Below are 13,389 nucleotides of genomic sequence, written 5' to 3'. Positions count from 1 at the left end.
GAATTTTCGGCCCGACCGGGTTTGCACCAACTTGGATTAGAAAATGCTTCGCTATTGGTTGACGTTAATGGATATGAACCAATCAAAATTCTTTATTTCCTTCATTTCCATGAAATAAAAGACTCTGATTGATTGATTTTTTTATATCTTCACTGCTTACCCATGCAGTGAAATAGCATAAACACTCTTATCATTCTATGCGTTATGCAAGAATCTGTGTTCCCCGCTTGAGGGTATATCCACACAACTTGCATCACTACATAAACATATTCATAATGAAAATTATCCAATCATATTTTACGTCTTTATGAGAGAAATATGATTGGAAAATTTGTTTTATGCATACGTTTATTATGTGGCTATGCAAATTTATGTGGATATATCTTAAATGATTGTAGTTGTAAAGCCTATTCTACAATAGCATAAGCGTAGTTATAAGTGGTTGTAATTGTAAGGGCGCGTTCACACCTTGACGGAAAAATAGAAAGCGGAAAAGCAGTGGCCAATTAGAATTCGCGCTGATAGTAAGTAGTACAAAAAGCCGAAATTGTCGACTACTAACGCGGTTGCTACTCTTCCGTTTTCCGCTTTTCCGTCAAAGTGTGAATGCGCCCTAAGGGTATCTTCCTATGCAGAGGAATAACGTAACGCGGAATAGGAGCGGAACCAATCATAAGCGCTCCGTGTCAATTAAAGACCGACATTCTTATGCGAGCTTTGCTTTGTGTATCATATAAGATAAAGCAAAGTTCTCATTGGATATCACTCATCGCTCATCGCTTATCGTGTCCAGTGTGCAGTAGACATTACGGGAGTTCGCGTTCTTGTGAATATTGAAGTGATTAGATAGCACTGATTGATTGCTTTAATGACGCATTCTCTATTCCGCAGTCTTATTCCGCATCGTGTGATTTCACCCTAATAGTATTTCATCGGTTGCTTTAAGGACTCCGCACAATAAAAGGAACAGGGAACAGAGAACAGAGAACAAAGAATAAGAATTTCAACCTATCAGAAACTGTGTATTCCACAATACATGATTTCTGATAAGTTGAAATTCTTATTCTCTATTCTCTGTTCCTTTTATTGTACTTTACTTTTCTTCCATTTTACGGAAAAGAAGAATTCTCGAACTGACCAATTCAATCGATTGAGTTAATCGGAGTTGGTGGGACTGGCCCATAATACAATATATCATTTATTCTTGTTTAACATTCGATGAACAACAAGGATAAATGATGCATCATGCGCATCACGCGTGAAACTCTAAAAGTGCTTTAAAGCATTTGATGGAACCAAACCAATCAGACGAAAGAATTTTACAAATTGACCAATCCAAAAACGCTTTAAAGCATTTGTCGATGTCGTGCATGTCGTGACAGAAAGAGAAGAGGGATACTGAAAGAGGAAAAGAAACAAAGAGAACAGAGATGCGAATGAAGCGATGTAGAAAATTATATATTTTGTGAGGAGTCTGGGTGACGTCACGAGGTACGGTTTATTTATAAAACTACCGACGACTGACGAGACGTTCGCACTTTGAGTCTACAGTCTACTCGTATGTACTTTGCACGTCACATATAAATCATCGGAGGCCGACGACGTTTCAATCTTCTTGCCGTTACATTCGTCTTCACAGGGGGAACCACGTAAGGAATTAAAAATCCTGGTGAATTTCACTGACAAGTAAAATTCACCGGCGGTCACCCGGGCAAACGAATCGCTAGCTTATAAATACGTCGAGGATTCATTCGTTAAATGGCTATTCCAAAATATATCAGATCTTCATATGTATGTGTTAAGTTTAGAGGCGTGCCAGAGAGCCGACGACTCCAATCTCCGAATTGTTGAGCTTCGTTTTACCTGAAGACGTACTTTATTTTTGCGAACGGATCGTGTCTACCAAGTACTTACCCGAAACGTGACAGGTGCGACTTTGAAAGTGGTCAGCAGGTCGATCGACGACATTTCCATGAATCCTGTCATTTCATGAATCGTGTCATTTCATCACAATAATGTTGCGTCATGATTGATCATGATCCGATTCAAAATCACGTATCATCCTGTCAATTTTCTTTGCATGCATTCCTCGAGATGTTAATTTAATAATTGCGTCGCAGTACGAAATGTAAATTATCAGCCTGTTTTTTTTTTCCCCCAGTTGAACTTGCAGTTTATTTTTCTTTTTTCTCTACTTTAGAAAAGAAAAAAATAGTGCAAGAAATTCAGCTAATGCTCGTTTCTACTAGTGCAGATTAAATTTAATGTCAATTCAATTTATTTTCCATCTTTTTCTAATTCTTAGAAGTAGAAAAAGAAGAGGTGACCATTCTATCAATGTAGATTAGCTGTAATTTTAAATCTGCATATTTGCTTCTTTTCGTGAAGAAAATCATTCAATTTTCTTTCCACAATTTAAAAAAAAACGACTTTTAAAACTATTTTTCAATTCTTAAAAATATAGGAAGAGAAAAATAAGTTGAACCGACATGAAAGTTTAATCTATATTGGTAAAAAACTATTCTAGTTCTTAAACATTGGAAGAAGATAGTAAGTTAAATCAAGATTAAAGTTAATCTATGTTAGAGCTATCTCTACCTTATGCCTTTTTATGAATAGAATTGAGATTAAAGTATCCTGTTGCACAGGCATTTTATAGATGCTAAGCACAGTGTTTTATTTATCAGAAAAAGATGAGATTCCAACAGTTGGCAAGAAGGAATTCCAATAAATACTTGATTTCTATACATTTTCAAGATGTTGAGATATGAAAATTACATTGACATGTATATTCTATAATTTTTTTTAGGTATCTAAACGTAGGGGTAGAATAAGAGGCAAACATGAGTTTGCAGTGGACGCTCATAGCTGGTTTCCTCTATATTGAGGTTGCGATCGTCCTCCTCCTGGTGCTTCCGGTAGCCTCGCCGACTAGATGGCAAAAGTTCTTCAAGTCTCGCTTTTTGCAAAGCTTAAATAATCAGGCTTCTATTTATTTTGTGGTCTTGCTGGGTGTTCTGGTTCTCTTTCTGCTGGACGCCATACGAGAAATGCGGAAATACTCCACGAGCTTAGATCACACAGACCATCATCATCAGTTAAATGTTGAAATGCAAGGTAGATTATACACAGTGATTTTTATGTATTCTGAAAATTTTTAAGAGGTGATTTTTTAAATCTTGAAATACATCCTTGACACTTTTGTATTTCACAACATTCTTTTTTGTATATTACTGAAAATTTCGTATTCTTGTAACTCCTGATTACGCGCGCGCCACAAATTATGTCACTATTCTGCTTACATTAATACACTCTTTCCAGAAAATATGAGATTGTTTCGCGCACAGAGGAATTTCTACATATCCGGTTTTGCGCTATTTCTGAGCTTAGTGATACGTCGTCTTGTCATCCTGATATCTACTCAAGCTTCTTTACTCGCCCAAAACGAGGCAGCCATGCGGCAGGCTCAGTCGGCGACGACCACAGCCAGGAGCTTGTTGTCCCAGAGAACAATTGGGGAAAGTGCGCAGAATGATTCCAACGAGGCACATGACAAAGCTGTCTCGGAATTGAAAACTCAAATTAAAGAGTTGCAAGCGAAGAATCAGGAGCTCGAGAGTAATTTGACTAAAGAAAAGAAGGATAAAGAAGCAATAAAATCGCAGGCGGAATCACTCACGAAGGAATACGATCGTTTGACTAAGGAATATACGAAACTTACGCAATCGAATGGCGATAAGAAAACCGATTAAATAATTAAGATTTACTCGTTTTTCTTTTTCTTCGTTTTTTTAAACAATCATTTGCTCGTGAATACTAAAATTTTGTTATGTTATATTATAATTTGTATTACGAATTTAAACAAGAATCACACTCACTTGATATTAAAACACATTTATATATACTTTCGTTAAGAAGTACGCAAATATTATTAATTATTGTGTGGTGGTGTAATGTGCCTCGGAATATATTGTACATCCTCTTTCCAATTTTGTGCACTGCTTGTGCACAAGGCTTACAACCCTCTTAATTCTTAATATATTACCGTTTAATTTTTTAGAGATAATTGATAATGTAATTCTAAGAATTTCATAAATTAAAGTTTTCGTTATAGTTGCTTTGTATTTCTTTTTGGAGGAGTGGTATAAATTTGAGTCTGTTCTTTTTGGCTGAATTTGCATAGTTTATCTTTTCTTTTTTCTTCTCATACGTAAAAGAAAAAAAAAAGATGAAATATGAGATAAGAAGTTCAGCTAAAAAGAACAGGTCTCTTGATGGCATATGTGTCATCATCAGATATCATTTTATACTGCACGAAAATAATTGATTACTGCACGCTATATACATTCGGCAAGTATTATAATGTATAAATAGAATATATATATATATATATATTTTACATACATGTTTTAGAAAATATATCACAAATGTACTTCCAATGACTTGCATTTGCAACGTTTTCTCGTTTTATATTTATCAATTTATATAAAATTATATATACTATAGATACATATTATATAAATGCTATGCTGCTGTAGGCCTTTATTTGGGTCGTGCACTCTGGGTTATACTGTATATATTTTTGATCTATAAATAGAACTATACATATATATATAGAACCTCAAAATGAGTTGTTCAGGTTAGTCTTCATACACTTTCCTGCATAATTACCAAATCGTTATTCTAGTAAACAAAAATTGTGCCACATGGCATTATGAAACTCTATTGCTGATTAAATTTGGATAAATATTAATGAAAGAAATTTACTTTTTGTTTAATGCTCAACAATATTTATCTTGTACATTCTATATGTATTCTATAAATATTGTATATTTATCTTGTAACAATCATCTCATTTTGTTATAAATCACAATATATATTCATTTATTTTTTACATTTCTCCTCATGTACTCTTTGCTTTATACTATTTTTCATCAGCAACAATTCTGCTGAGACAAGCATTTTAGGCATTACAATTTGATATACAATTTATCTGTCAACTAAATGTCCTGTTTTGAAGATGTTATGATCCAAGAAATGCGCAAATAGAATATATTACGAACGCGTTTCGATCATGCATGTATGCACCTTCCAGACACAATTTGAAAACTCTTCCACCAAATCTGAACATTTCAGAGTCTCTTTGGGATGGTCCTGGAAACACTTCAGAACTTTGTTACTGTTCTCTAAACACGGTTGCACTACATTCTGGATATTTGCAATTGTTTGTCCTGTAACAATATGTATATATATATTTATATTAAATTATAAACTTATTTATGACATTGCTTACTTATTTATCACATTGTATAAAGTTTCGTTTAGTTTTATCTTGAACTAAAGTATTGTATACATTAGTATAATTTTTTTATTTAGTAATCAAAAGTAGTAAATTATCCAGAAATTAATTTTATCTATGCATTAACATCTAAAATCTAAACATCTTAGGCTGTTTCATAATTGAATATCATATGGCTTGTTGAATATACTTTCTGCAGTAAACTATTACCTATAAGTTTTAAGTCTTAAGTAGCTGACTAATCATAGTCTATTATTTTTCTTCATTCAACTATGATTTCTCAGCAGAAGCAAAGACTCGATATACATGATTGGAGATCAAATTAGAGAATAAATCAAAAGGTGTTGTAAAGAAATAAATCTAAACTCACCCTCAGACTTAGCAACAGAGGACTCGTTAGCTGCCTTTTTGTATTCTTCCTCTAAAACGCGATTAATCTTTTGGTAACTATCTTCAATAGTTTGTAGACGCCTCTGCCAGTACTGATTCTGCCGATTCAGTTCCTCTTCCATTTGCTGCTGTATTTGAAGAGCGGACACCGTCAATTCTGGATAATACACTGGCTGCCCAGTTGTCGCTTCACTGGTGTCAGGGGGATTCACCGGGTCTTGGATCGGTGCGGCAGGTTTCTCATCCGGCAGTGGCTTGTGCGACTTTGATCTCTCCCCCTGAGCGAGACGCTGTACGATCGCGTTTGACACCTTGATCACCCCGACTTCCTCCTCGTTCGAGATGGTCAACTTGCGGGCACTCTGGCCGGAGCCCATCCTCGGGATTCTGATTTCTAATTTCTGCAACCCTCCGCGAAATACCTCGTGATCTCGCTCGTCTGCAACAAACGATTAACGCCGATTTCATGTTTCATGTCGCTGCGTCAATGTCGCTATCCAATGTCTTTTACGTGGCGAGCTTTATCCGACGTCCTAGTCCGACGAACAGCTGCTTTTCCCAATTTTTCGCCTCATCAAAGTCAAATTACATAAATCATAATTTCAAACCAGACAGAAGCCTTGAAAGCGAGAAGCGAACGGCCATACCCGCCGCGGGAATGAGATGTGGGATTTAGTTGTTACCTTATTTTGAAGCGCCTCTATGTCCACAAAATATTGACATTGAACTACGTAGTAAATATCCACAATCCCGTCGGTAATGTCCACGATTTTTTGGTTCTATAAGCTGACAGAGTCGAGTTTTTGGAATACACTCCAGAGGGCCTTCCAAAAGAAGAAGAATATTGGAGAAGAGAAGAAACTTTCTTTTCATCATTTTATTTCATGGCGCATTGCGATTTTTAGGTTAGGTTTTTAGATGAACGAGGTTAGAGGAGCGAAGGTATCTTAAGATTTTGTCAGTTAATTCTATAGGATTTTTGGAGATAGAATTGTAAATAATCACAGACAGAGAGATTTTTATTCAAGCGTTGTAAATTGGCATTTGTTGAAGGATTCGAATTTTTATATCTAGAATACAATCTGGTGTGAAAATACTCTCTTCGCCTTTCAAGTTTAATTGGGGGATTAAAAAGACAGGCATCCACGAGGAGAAGAGTACATGAAGCATATTTTATAAAATTTTCAGTTTTTTTTTTTTTCAGTGACAAGTACACAAAATGGAGTACATTCAACAAACCTCTGAGGATGCAAAGAAAGGAATGATGTATGTATATGTACAAAATGTTATCCTTTAAGATATTTATTTTATACAAATATACAGGGTATCCCGTAAGTTTTGGCCAATCGTTTTTGTGCAGATGGAGCGGACTAAACTGAGACGGAAAGTTCTTTATGGAAAGTCTTTTGCAATTTTCGCAATAGTTAACAAGATATTAATTACTAAAAATTGCCAAATATTAGTCTTAAATAATTTTTTACTCAATTACTATCAACTTTACAGAAAAACTGCAAAAGACAAAAATCATTAATTTTCTTCTTATAAAGTTCTGAGAATTTTTTCAGAATTTTTTAATACCGTATTTTCTCATGTTAGTAAAAATAAGAAAATGCAGTACTAAAAAGTTGATAAAAAATTCTAAAAAAAATTTTCAAAGTTTTATGAGAAGAAAATAAATGATTTAATTATTTATGATGTAATTATTTAGAATAACTCCCCTCTTCCCCCCATCTCAAATATTAATAAAAATATACTTCGATGTGTTTTCATTCAACACGAAAGAATCTGGCAAAAAAAAACCACAGCGGTCGGCCTCGTCGAATCGAGTTATTAAGCATTAAAGTTGGAGATTTTAGAGATTAAAAAATAGAAAAACAAAGGGCTACGAGTCTAAAACAATCATTATAAAATAAAAATTTTTAAACCGTTAATAAATAAAACATATCATCTAGTTAAAATATAAACTTTAATTTGCTAACAAACAAAACAAAACAAACGTTTCGATCCCTGTTGGATCATTATCAATGTAAAGAAAAACAGTAGAAATATTACATAGTTAAGACATACAAAAATCAAAGTTCATTTTTGATTGTATTATTAATAATCAAACTCGCTCAATTTAGAATAAATGTTACAGGAATGTTGTAATCGAAAACCATGTATTTTTCATAATAGTATATATAGATTATAGACAAACATAACTTGTTTCTTATTGTCTCTGTAACAGTATTGTTTTTGAGCGTCTTAGAGTAATGACTATTTTAATCTCATCGTATTGCCTAAGAATAGACGACGTTTTTATTTTATTATATTGACACGTAATAGAAGAAACAAGTTATGTCTATAATCTACATACACTATTATGAGGAATATTTTCGATTACAACATTCCTTTTAACTAGATGATATGTTTTATTTATTAACGATTTAAAAATTTTTATTTTATAACGATTATTTTAAGCTTGTAACCCTTTGTCTTTCTGTTTTTTAAATTTATTGATTACTTATTACTATTATAGTTTAGAGATTAAGATATTTATCATTCGATACAGCTCTATGTATATGTTCTGCATTAATTACACAAATTCACTCATACTTTAAAAACATTTACTGCTTTAAAAACATAAATTCACTGCTAATGTAAAGAATTCGCATTTGTAAAGCAATGAATTTGTGTTTTTAAAACAATGAATTTGTGTTTTTAAAGCAATGAATTTGTGTTTTTAAAGCAGTGAACAGAACATATACATAGGGCTGTATCGAATCGGGATGATAGATAATCTCTAAAGTCTCCAACTTTAACGCTTAATAACTTAATTCACTTAATTTTTTTTTGCCAGATTCTTTCATTTTAAATGAAAATATCGAATAAGTGTATTTTTATTAAATTTAGGTGTGGAGTATTTTACATAAAAATGAATTTTTAGTGCAAAAATGAAAATAAGAGAAACAATCTCCAGTAACCTTGATCTTAACAAATGATTATTCAGAACAATGTTATAATTCTGAACAACATTCAAAAGGTTTTAGCCGTCGGTTAAACATCTTACGTAATGCTAATGTCGGCGGTACTGTAACTTTCAAGTCTTATAACTCGCAAAGTATTTAATGAAAATGAACTTAATTGTAGTGTTTTGGAAAGCTCTCGAGATAAACTACAAGAACATGTAATGAAAAAGGAGGGATTCCATTTAAAAAATTTATGTTGATCTTGACAACTTCATCCTAGGTCAAATAACTACTATCATTGAATGCGTCTTTTTAAGCCTTAGAACTTTTGTAAGATATATTTTTTTTAATGCATCGTTTATGAGATATTTGGGTATATCCAGACTTTTGGCAAACCCTCTGTGTGTGTGTGTGTGTGTGTGATGTGTGTGTGTGTGTGTGTGTGTGTGTGTGTGTGTGTGTACACATACTTTACAAAAAAATCTTCAGCATTTATATAATAAATATATAGTATAATATACAATATAGTAATAGTAGAGTAAAAAACTTTAGTAAACATAAGTAAAAAACTGAACTGCTTTTGAAGTATAAAGAATTTTGTATGTAATACCATAACTGATTTATTGACAAGCTTTTACTATTGAAGATTCTATAATAAGCCATAAGTAATGAATTAGAAATCAAAAGATTGAGAAATTGACCAATTGTAGTCTATTATTCTTCTTATCAACTATGATTAGTTAATTTCTATCTTTTGGTTTATATATATATATATATATATATATATATATACACAAAAAATAAAAATTAATCTTGCAATCGAATAAATATGACTTTTTCTTTCGTAGTCTCTGTTGCGAATGTGGGACCCTTATTGAGCCGAATCCCGCCAACATGTGCGTTGGATGTCTACGAACCCATGTTGATATTACAGAAGGTATCCCTAAACAAGCGACTATACAATTTTGCAAGGGTTGTGAGAGGTATGATTTTTAAAAAGGTTTCAAATCTTGGTTACGTATTAACTCGATTAAGTTAATGTATGTAACAGATATCTTCAGCCACCTTCCGAATGGATTCACGCTGCTCTGGAATCCAGGGAACTTTTGTCATTGTGCTTGAAAAAGTTAAAGGGATTGAACCGTGTGAAACTAGTAGACGCCGGTTTTATATGGACAGAGCCACATTCTAAAAGATTGAAAGTAAGTTCTATGTAGATGATACAAGCAAAGTTGCTGGAGTTACGTGTAATACTGACAATGAAAACACAAATAGATTTAAAACTTGATGGATTAATATTTGCAATATTAGGTGAAAATCGGCTGATGAGATTAAGGAATTTATCCGTCATATTGAATTTTATGTTTTATATTTTTATAAAATGTTTTATTATTTATATACAACAAAATGTTTTTTTTTTTCTAAGGAAAAATGTTTTCTATATATTCATGATTTTTTAAATAAAAACTGTGCAAGTAAAACATATAAATAATAAATTATTATATATTACACATTAAAATGTGTCTAATATTTGTTTAAATTTACAGCCTTTTAACTTTATTAGTTTATATGTGGCCTAATTAATTTTTCGTTTTAATTTGTTCATAATTAAAAACATAGTGCTTAATTTATTAAAAAATGTTTTCTGGAAACTTATTTTCAGAAGTATAAATTATATCAATATGTATGTTAGTTAAATATATATAAGGAATATTAAAAAGATTAAGATGAAGAAGAAAGTGGAATATATTATAATATTTACGTCTCACTGTCCCTGTAAATATTAATTATAAACAGTAATTATACAATCATTGTCTACATTAATTAACTTACTTTTAAATGTTAAATTCTATTTCCATTTTATATCATATGTCATATTTCTTTTAGGTAAAACTAACTGTTCATGCAGAAGTAATTGGTGGAACAGTCTTGGAGCAAGTATTTGTAGTCGAATACATCGTGAATCATCAATTGTGCGAAGATTGTCACCGTACGGAAGCTAAAGATTACTGGCGTGCATGCGTAAGTTTTCATGGTTGCAAAAAGAATCTAAAAGAAATTCAAATATGTCGAACAATTATACACAATTATGTAGCTTTTTTAATGTATTTCATATTGTTTTATAGGTGCAAGTCCGGCAGAGAGCAACAAATAAGAAAACTTTTTATTACTTAGAGCAATTGATATTGAAACATAAAGCACATGAGCACACACTGGGCATAAAACCTATTCATGGTAAATATTGCGTTTTACGGAATTTTTTTATATTATACTATTGATACAAGGTTTTTTAACCGGTGTGCTGTAAAGAGTTTCCAGTGTACCGTAAAAATTTTGGATTAAGTGAATAACAGATACATAAAAATGTTCTAACTTTACAGAGGGTTTGGACTTTTACTATGCAAATGAGGCCGCAGCTAGAAAAATGGTTGATTTTTTAATGACGGTCATGCCATGCCAGTATCAACATTCGAAGAGATTAATTTCACATGATTGTCACAGTAATTTATACAATTACAAGTTTACATTTTGGTAAATATACACAGCATACATTTGCGACGTATTTAGATTGTAATGTCTTTATCGCATCATTTACAGCGTTGAAATTGTTCCGCTCTCCAAAGATAGCGTAGTTTGCCTATCACGGAAGTTGGCTCAGCAATTAGGTGGCATTAATCCTATTTGTTTGGTATATCGAATTACAAATGCTGTACATCTTATAGACTTTTTATCGGGACAAAGTAAGCTATGGTGTAACATTAATTATTAATCTTAACACTTATTTAATGTTATCAGTGATATGTTTCATTCAGTTGCTGAAGTTAGTTCGACTGTCTACTGGAGAAATAACTTCAATAGTATATGCGACCCAAAACAATTAACAGAGTACATCGTGATGGATATTGAACCAATAAAATACAAAGATAGAAAAATTTTTCCAGGACAAGGAACTATTTCTAATAAAGTAAGTTTTTTCCTGTATAAAATATTTCGACAATATAAGAAATTTAATATGTAATTCATTCAAGATAAAAATTTTTAAGAATTAAATTTTAAATTAAATACAATGTAAAGGAATTAAATTCGAATACCAACGAATAAAATTCGAATTATCAAAACGTAGAAAAAGCTAAGGAACCAAACTTATTGTTCGTGCTATACAAAACTAGTTTGCATACTATGTTTGCGTTCGGAGTACAAGAGTCTTAATATCTCGGTCTTTATACGAAAATTTTGAAATGTAAACCGGTAGCGATAATTTAATCACATTGATGATGACCTATCTGATGTAAAAAGATCAAAATGTTTGTATGTATTTATAATTGTTCCGCAATGTATGTATTTATAGTTATTCTGCAATGAACTTATAAATATTGTATAGCACGAACAACAAGCTTGGTTCCTTAGCCTTTTTACGTTTTTGATAATTTGAATTTTAATAACTAATTTTTAAGCACATCATCGCGGACGTATGGCTAGTGAAAGCATCTGAATTGGGGATAAATGATAATCCAACTCACACACGTACACATTTAGGCCATATACTTAAACCAGGTGATTCAGTATTCGGGTAAGTTTATGTAATTTACAGTAAATTTATTGTATGTAATGTAGGAGAATTAAAAATAACATAAACGTTTGAAAACACATCTGAACACCTACTACTTGTTTTTATAATAATAGGTTTATCATCTGTTTTTAATACAGATTTTATCTTTATGGGAATAAAGACATGGGAATAAAAACATGGTCATACATGTTTGAATAACAACTACTACAGTGCGATATTATATCCTTTTAGCAGAGCATTCAATTGTTTAAAAGATATTGGAAAAGAACTTTTGTTTCCCTTCAAAACTACAAATGAATCGATAATATTTAAATTAAACCAATAAATTGCATTGGCTAAGAAATTTAATATGGCCTTATTAAAAAGAATAGAATGAGATGCAAATTTCTTCCTTCAACATCTTATATAAGCAATTGAAAGATGTTCTACTAAAAGAATAGTACAATATTCCATTGATAATTTATTTTAAATTCATTACATTTATTACAGCTATGCTCTGAAAGATAGTAATATTAATGACACCAATTTTGATAAATTAAGTGAAGATTCAATACCCGATATCATATTGGTAAAGAAGTTTTACGGCCATAACAAGGCAGCTCGTCGTAAGGCACGAGTATGGAAGTTGAAACACATTACTGACGAAGTAACCAGTATGAGTACAGAAAATAAGTATGTTGAAAACCGATGTAAAAGTCTACAAATTTGTACTGCAAATTGTCTTACAATATCAATTGCATTTTGCAGTGAATATAATGAATTCCTTGATGAGCTAGAAGAAGATCCGGAAATGAGACAGAACATCAATATATTTAGAGACGTTCAGAAGCACATTCCTGTTGACACTAGCGAAATAGACCCGAGCATTCCGCAGATTACTCTCGAGGAAATGCTGGATGATCTTGTAATCGAAGATTGAAATACCTAAAGTTTTTGAATAAGAGTACATAATTGTAAAAAATAATTTTGCACATATACCTGAGAAATGTACTCACGATCTTCTGTAAACACATTATAACACGTGTAAATTGATATAAATATGATATACAGAAAGATTGTTACGAAATCCCAATAGTATATTTTTATGTATCTAAAATAATAATTCAATTTATTGTCTTGCTGATATATTTTATGAATCAATAAAAATATAAAAAAAATGAAACTAAGTTGATGTGATTTTT

At 31.9% G+C, this 13,389-nt stretch overlaps 3 protein-coding genes across 8 annotated transcripts; 2 read left to right on the top strand and 1 right to left on the bottom strand.

Moving 5' to 3' along the window:
* Window positions 1-1,355: 1,355 nt before the first annotated feature.
* LOC105146680 (B-cell receptor-associated protein 31) lies at window positions 1,356-4,113 on the top strand. Of its 4 annotated transcripts, none has more exons than XM_087413512.1 (4): window positions 1,498-1,649; window positions 1,809-1,928; window positions 2,810-3,117; window positions 3,322-4,113. In XM_087413512.1, the coding sequence occupies exons 3-4, from the start codon at window positions 2,844-2,846 to the stop codon at window positions 3,750-3,752; spliced, it is 705 nt and encodes a 234-aa protein (XP_087269638.1). In that variant the 5' UTR covers window positions 1,498-1,649; window positions 1,809-1,928; window positions 2,810-2,843; the 3' UTR covers window positions 3,753-4,113. The 4 variants fall into 4 exon arrangements, with proteins under 4 accessions (XP_087269639.1, XP_087269638.1, XP_087269637.1 ...); XM_087413511.1 differs by having other exon boundaries at window positions 1,804-1,928; XM_087413513.1 differs by lacking the exons at window positions 1,498-1,649; window positions 1,809-1,928 and adding an exon at window positions 1,356-1,491.
* Window positions 4,114-4,762: 649 nt separating this feature from the next.
* On the bottom strand, window positions 4,763-6,379 carry Chchd3 (Coiled-coil-helix-coiled-coil-helix domain containing 3). The gene is made up of 3 exons (XM_011057092.2): window positions 6,201-6,379; window positions 5,670-6,128; window positions 4,763-5,231 (listed from the first exon to the last, which is right to left on the bottom strand). Exons 2-3 carry the CDS (start codon window positions 6,064-6,066, stop codon window positions 5,056-5,058), a joined length of 573 nt encoding a protein of 190 aa, XP_011055394.2. The 5' UTR covers window positions 6,067-6,128; window positions 6,201-6,379; the 3' UTR covers window positions 4,763-5,055.
* Window positions 6,380-6,525: 146 nt separating this feature from the next.
* Nmd3 (60S ribosomal export protein NMD3) lies at window positions 6,526-13,370 on the top strand. 3 transcript variants are annotated; one of them, XM_011057093.2, is made up of 12 exons: window positions 6,526-6,631; window positions 6,894-6,955; window positions 9,486-9,620; window positions 9,689-9,839; window positions 10,525-10,659; window positions 10,764-10,872; window positions 11,019-11,169; window positions 11,236-11,378; window positions 11,451-11,602; window positions 12,093-12,208; window positions 12,698-12,880; window positions 12,956-13,370. In XM_011057093.2, the coding sequence occupies exons 2-12, from the start codon at window positions 6,909-6,911 to the stop codon at window positions 13,125-13,127; spliced, it is 1,494 nt and encodes a 497-aa protein (XP_011055395.1). In that variant the 5' UTR covers window positions 6,526-6,631; window positions 6,894-6,908; the 3' UTR covers window positions 13,128-13,370. The 3 variants fall into 3 exon arrangements, with proteins under 3 accessions (XP_011055395.1, XP_087269623.1, XP_087269624.1); XM_087413497.1 differs by having other exon boundaries at window positions 6,617-6,631; window positions 6,878-6,955; XM_087413498.1 differs by lacking the exon at window positions 6,526-6,631 and adding an exon at window positions 8,819-8,967 and having other exon boundaries at window positions 6,915-6,955.
* Window positions 13,371-13,389: the final 19 nt, after the last annotated feature.

The sequence above is a fragment of the Acromyrmex echinatior genome, chromosome 14 (genome assembly GCF_024713525.1).
Source record: "Acromyrmex echinatior isolate Ae372 chromosome 14, ASM2471352v2, whole genome shotgun sequence".
Classification (NCBI taxonomy): domain Eukaryota; kingdom Metazoa; phylum Arthropoda; class Insecta; order Hymenoptera; family Formicidae; genus Acromyrmex; species Acromyrmex echinatior.
The sequence above is the reverse complement of the archived record's forward strand: the minus strand, read 5'-3'. Positions and strand labels throughout refer to the sequence as shown.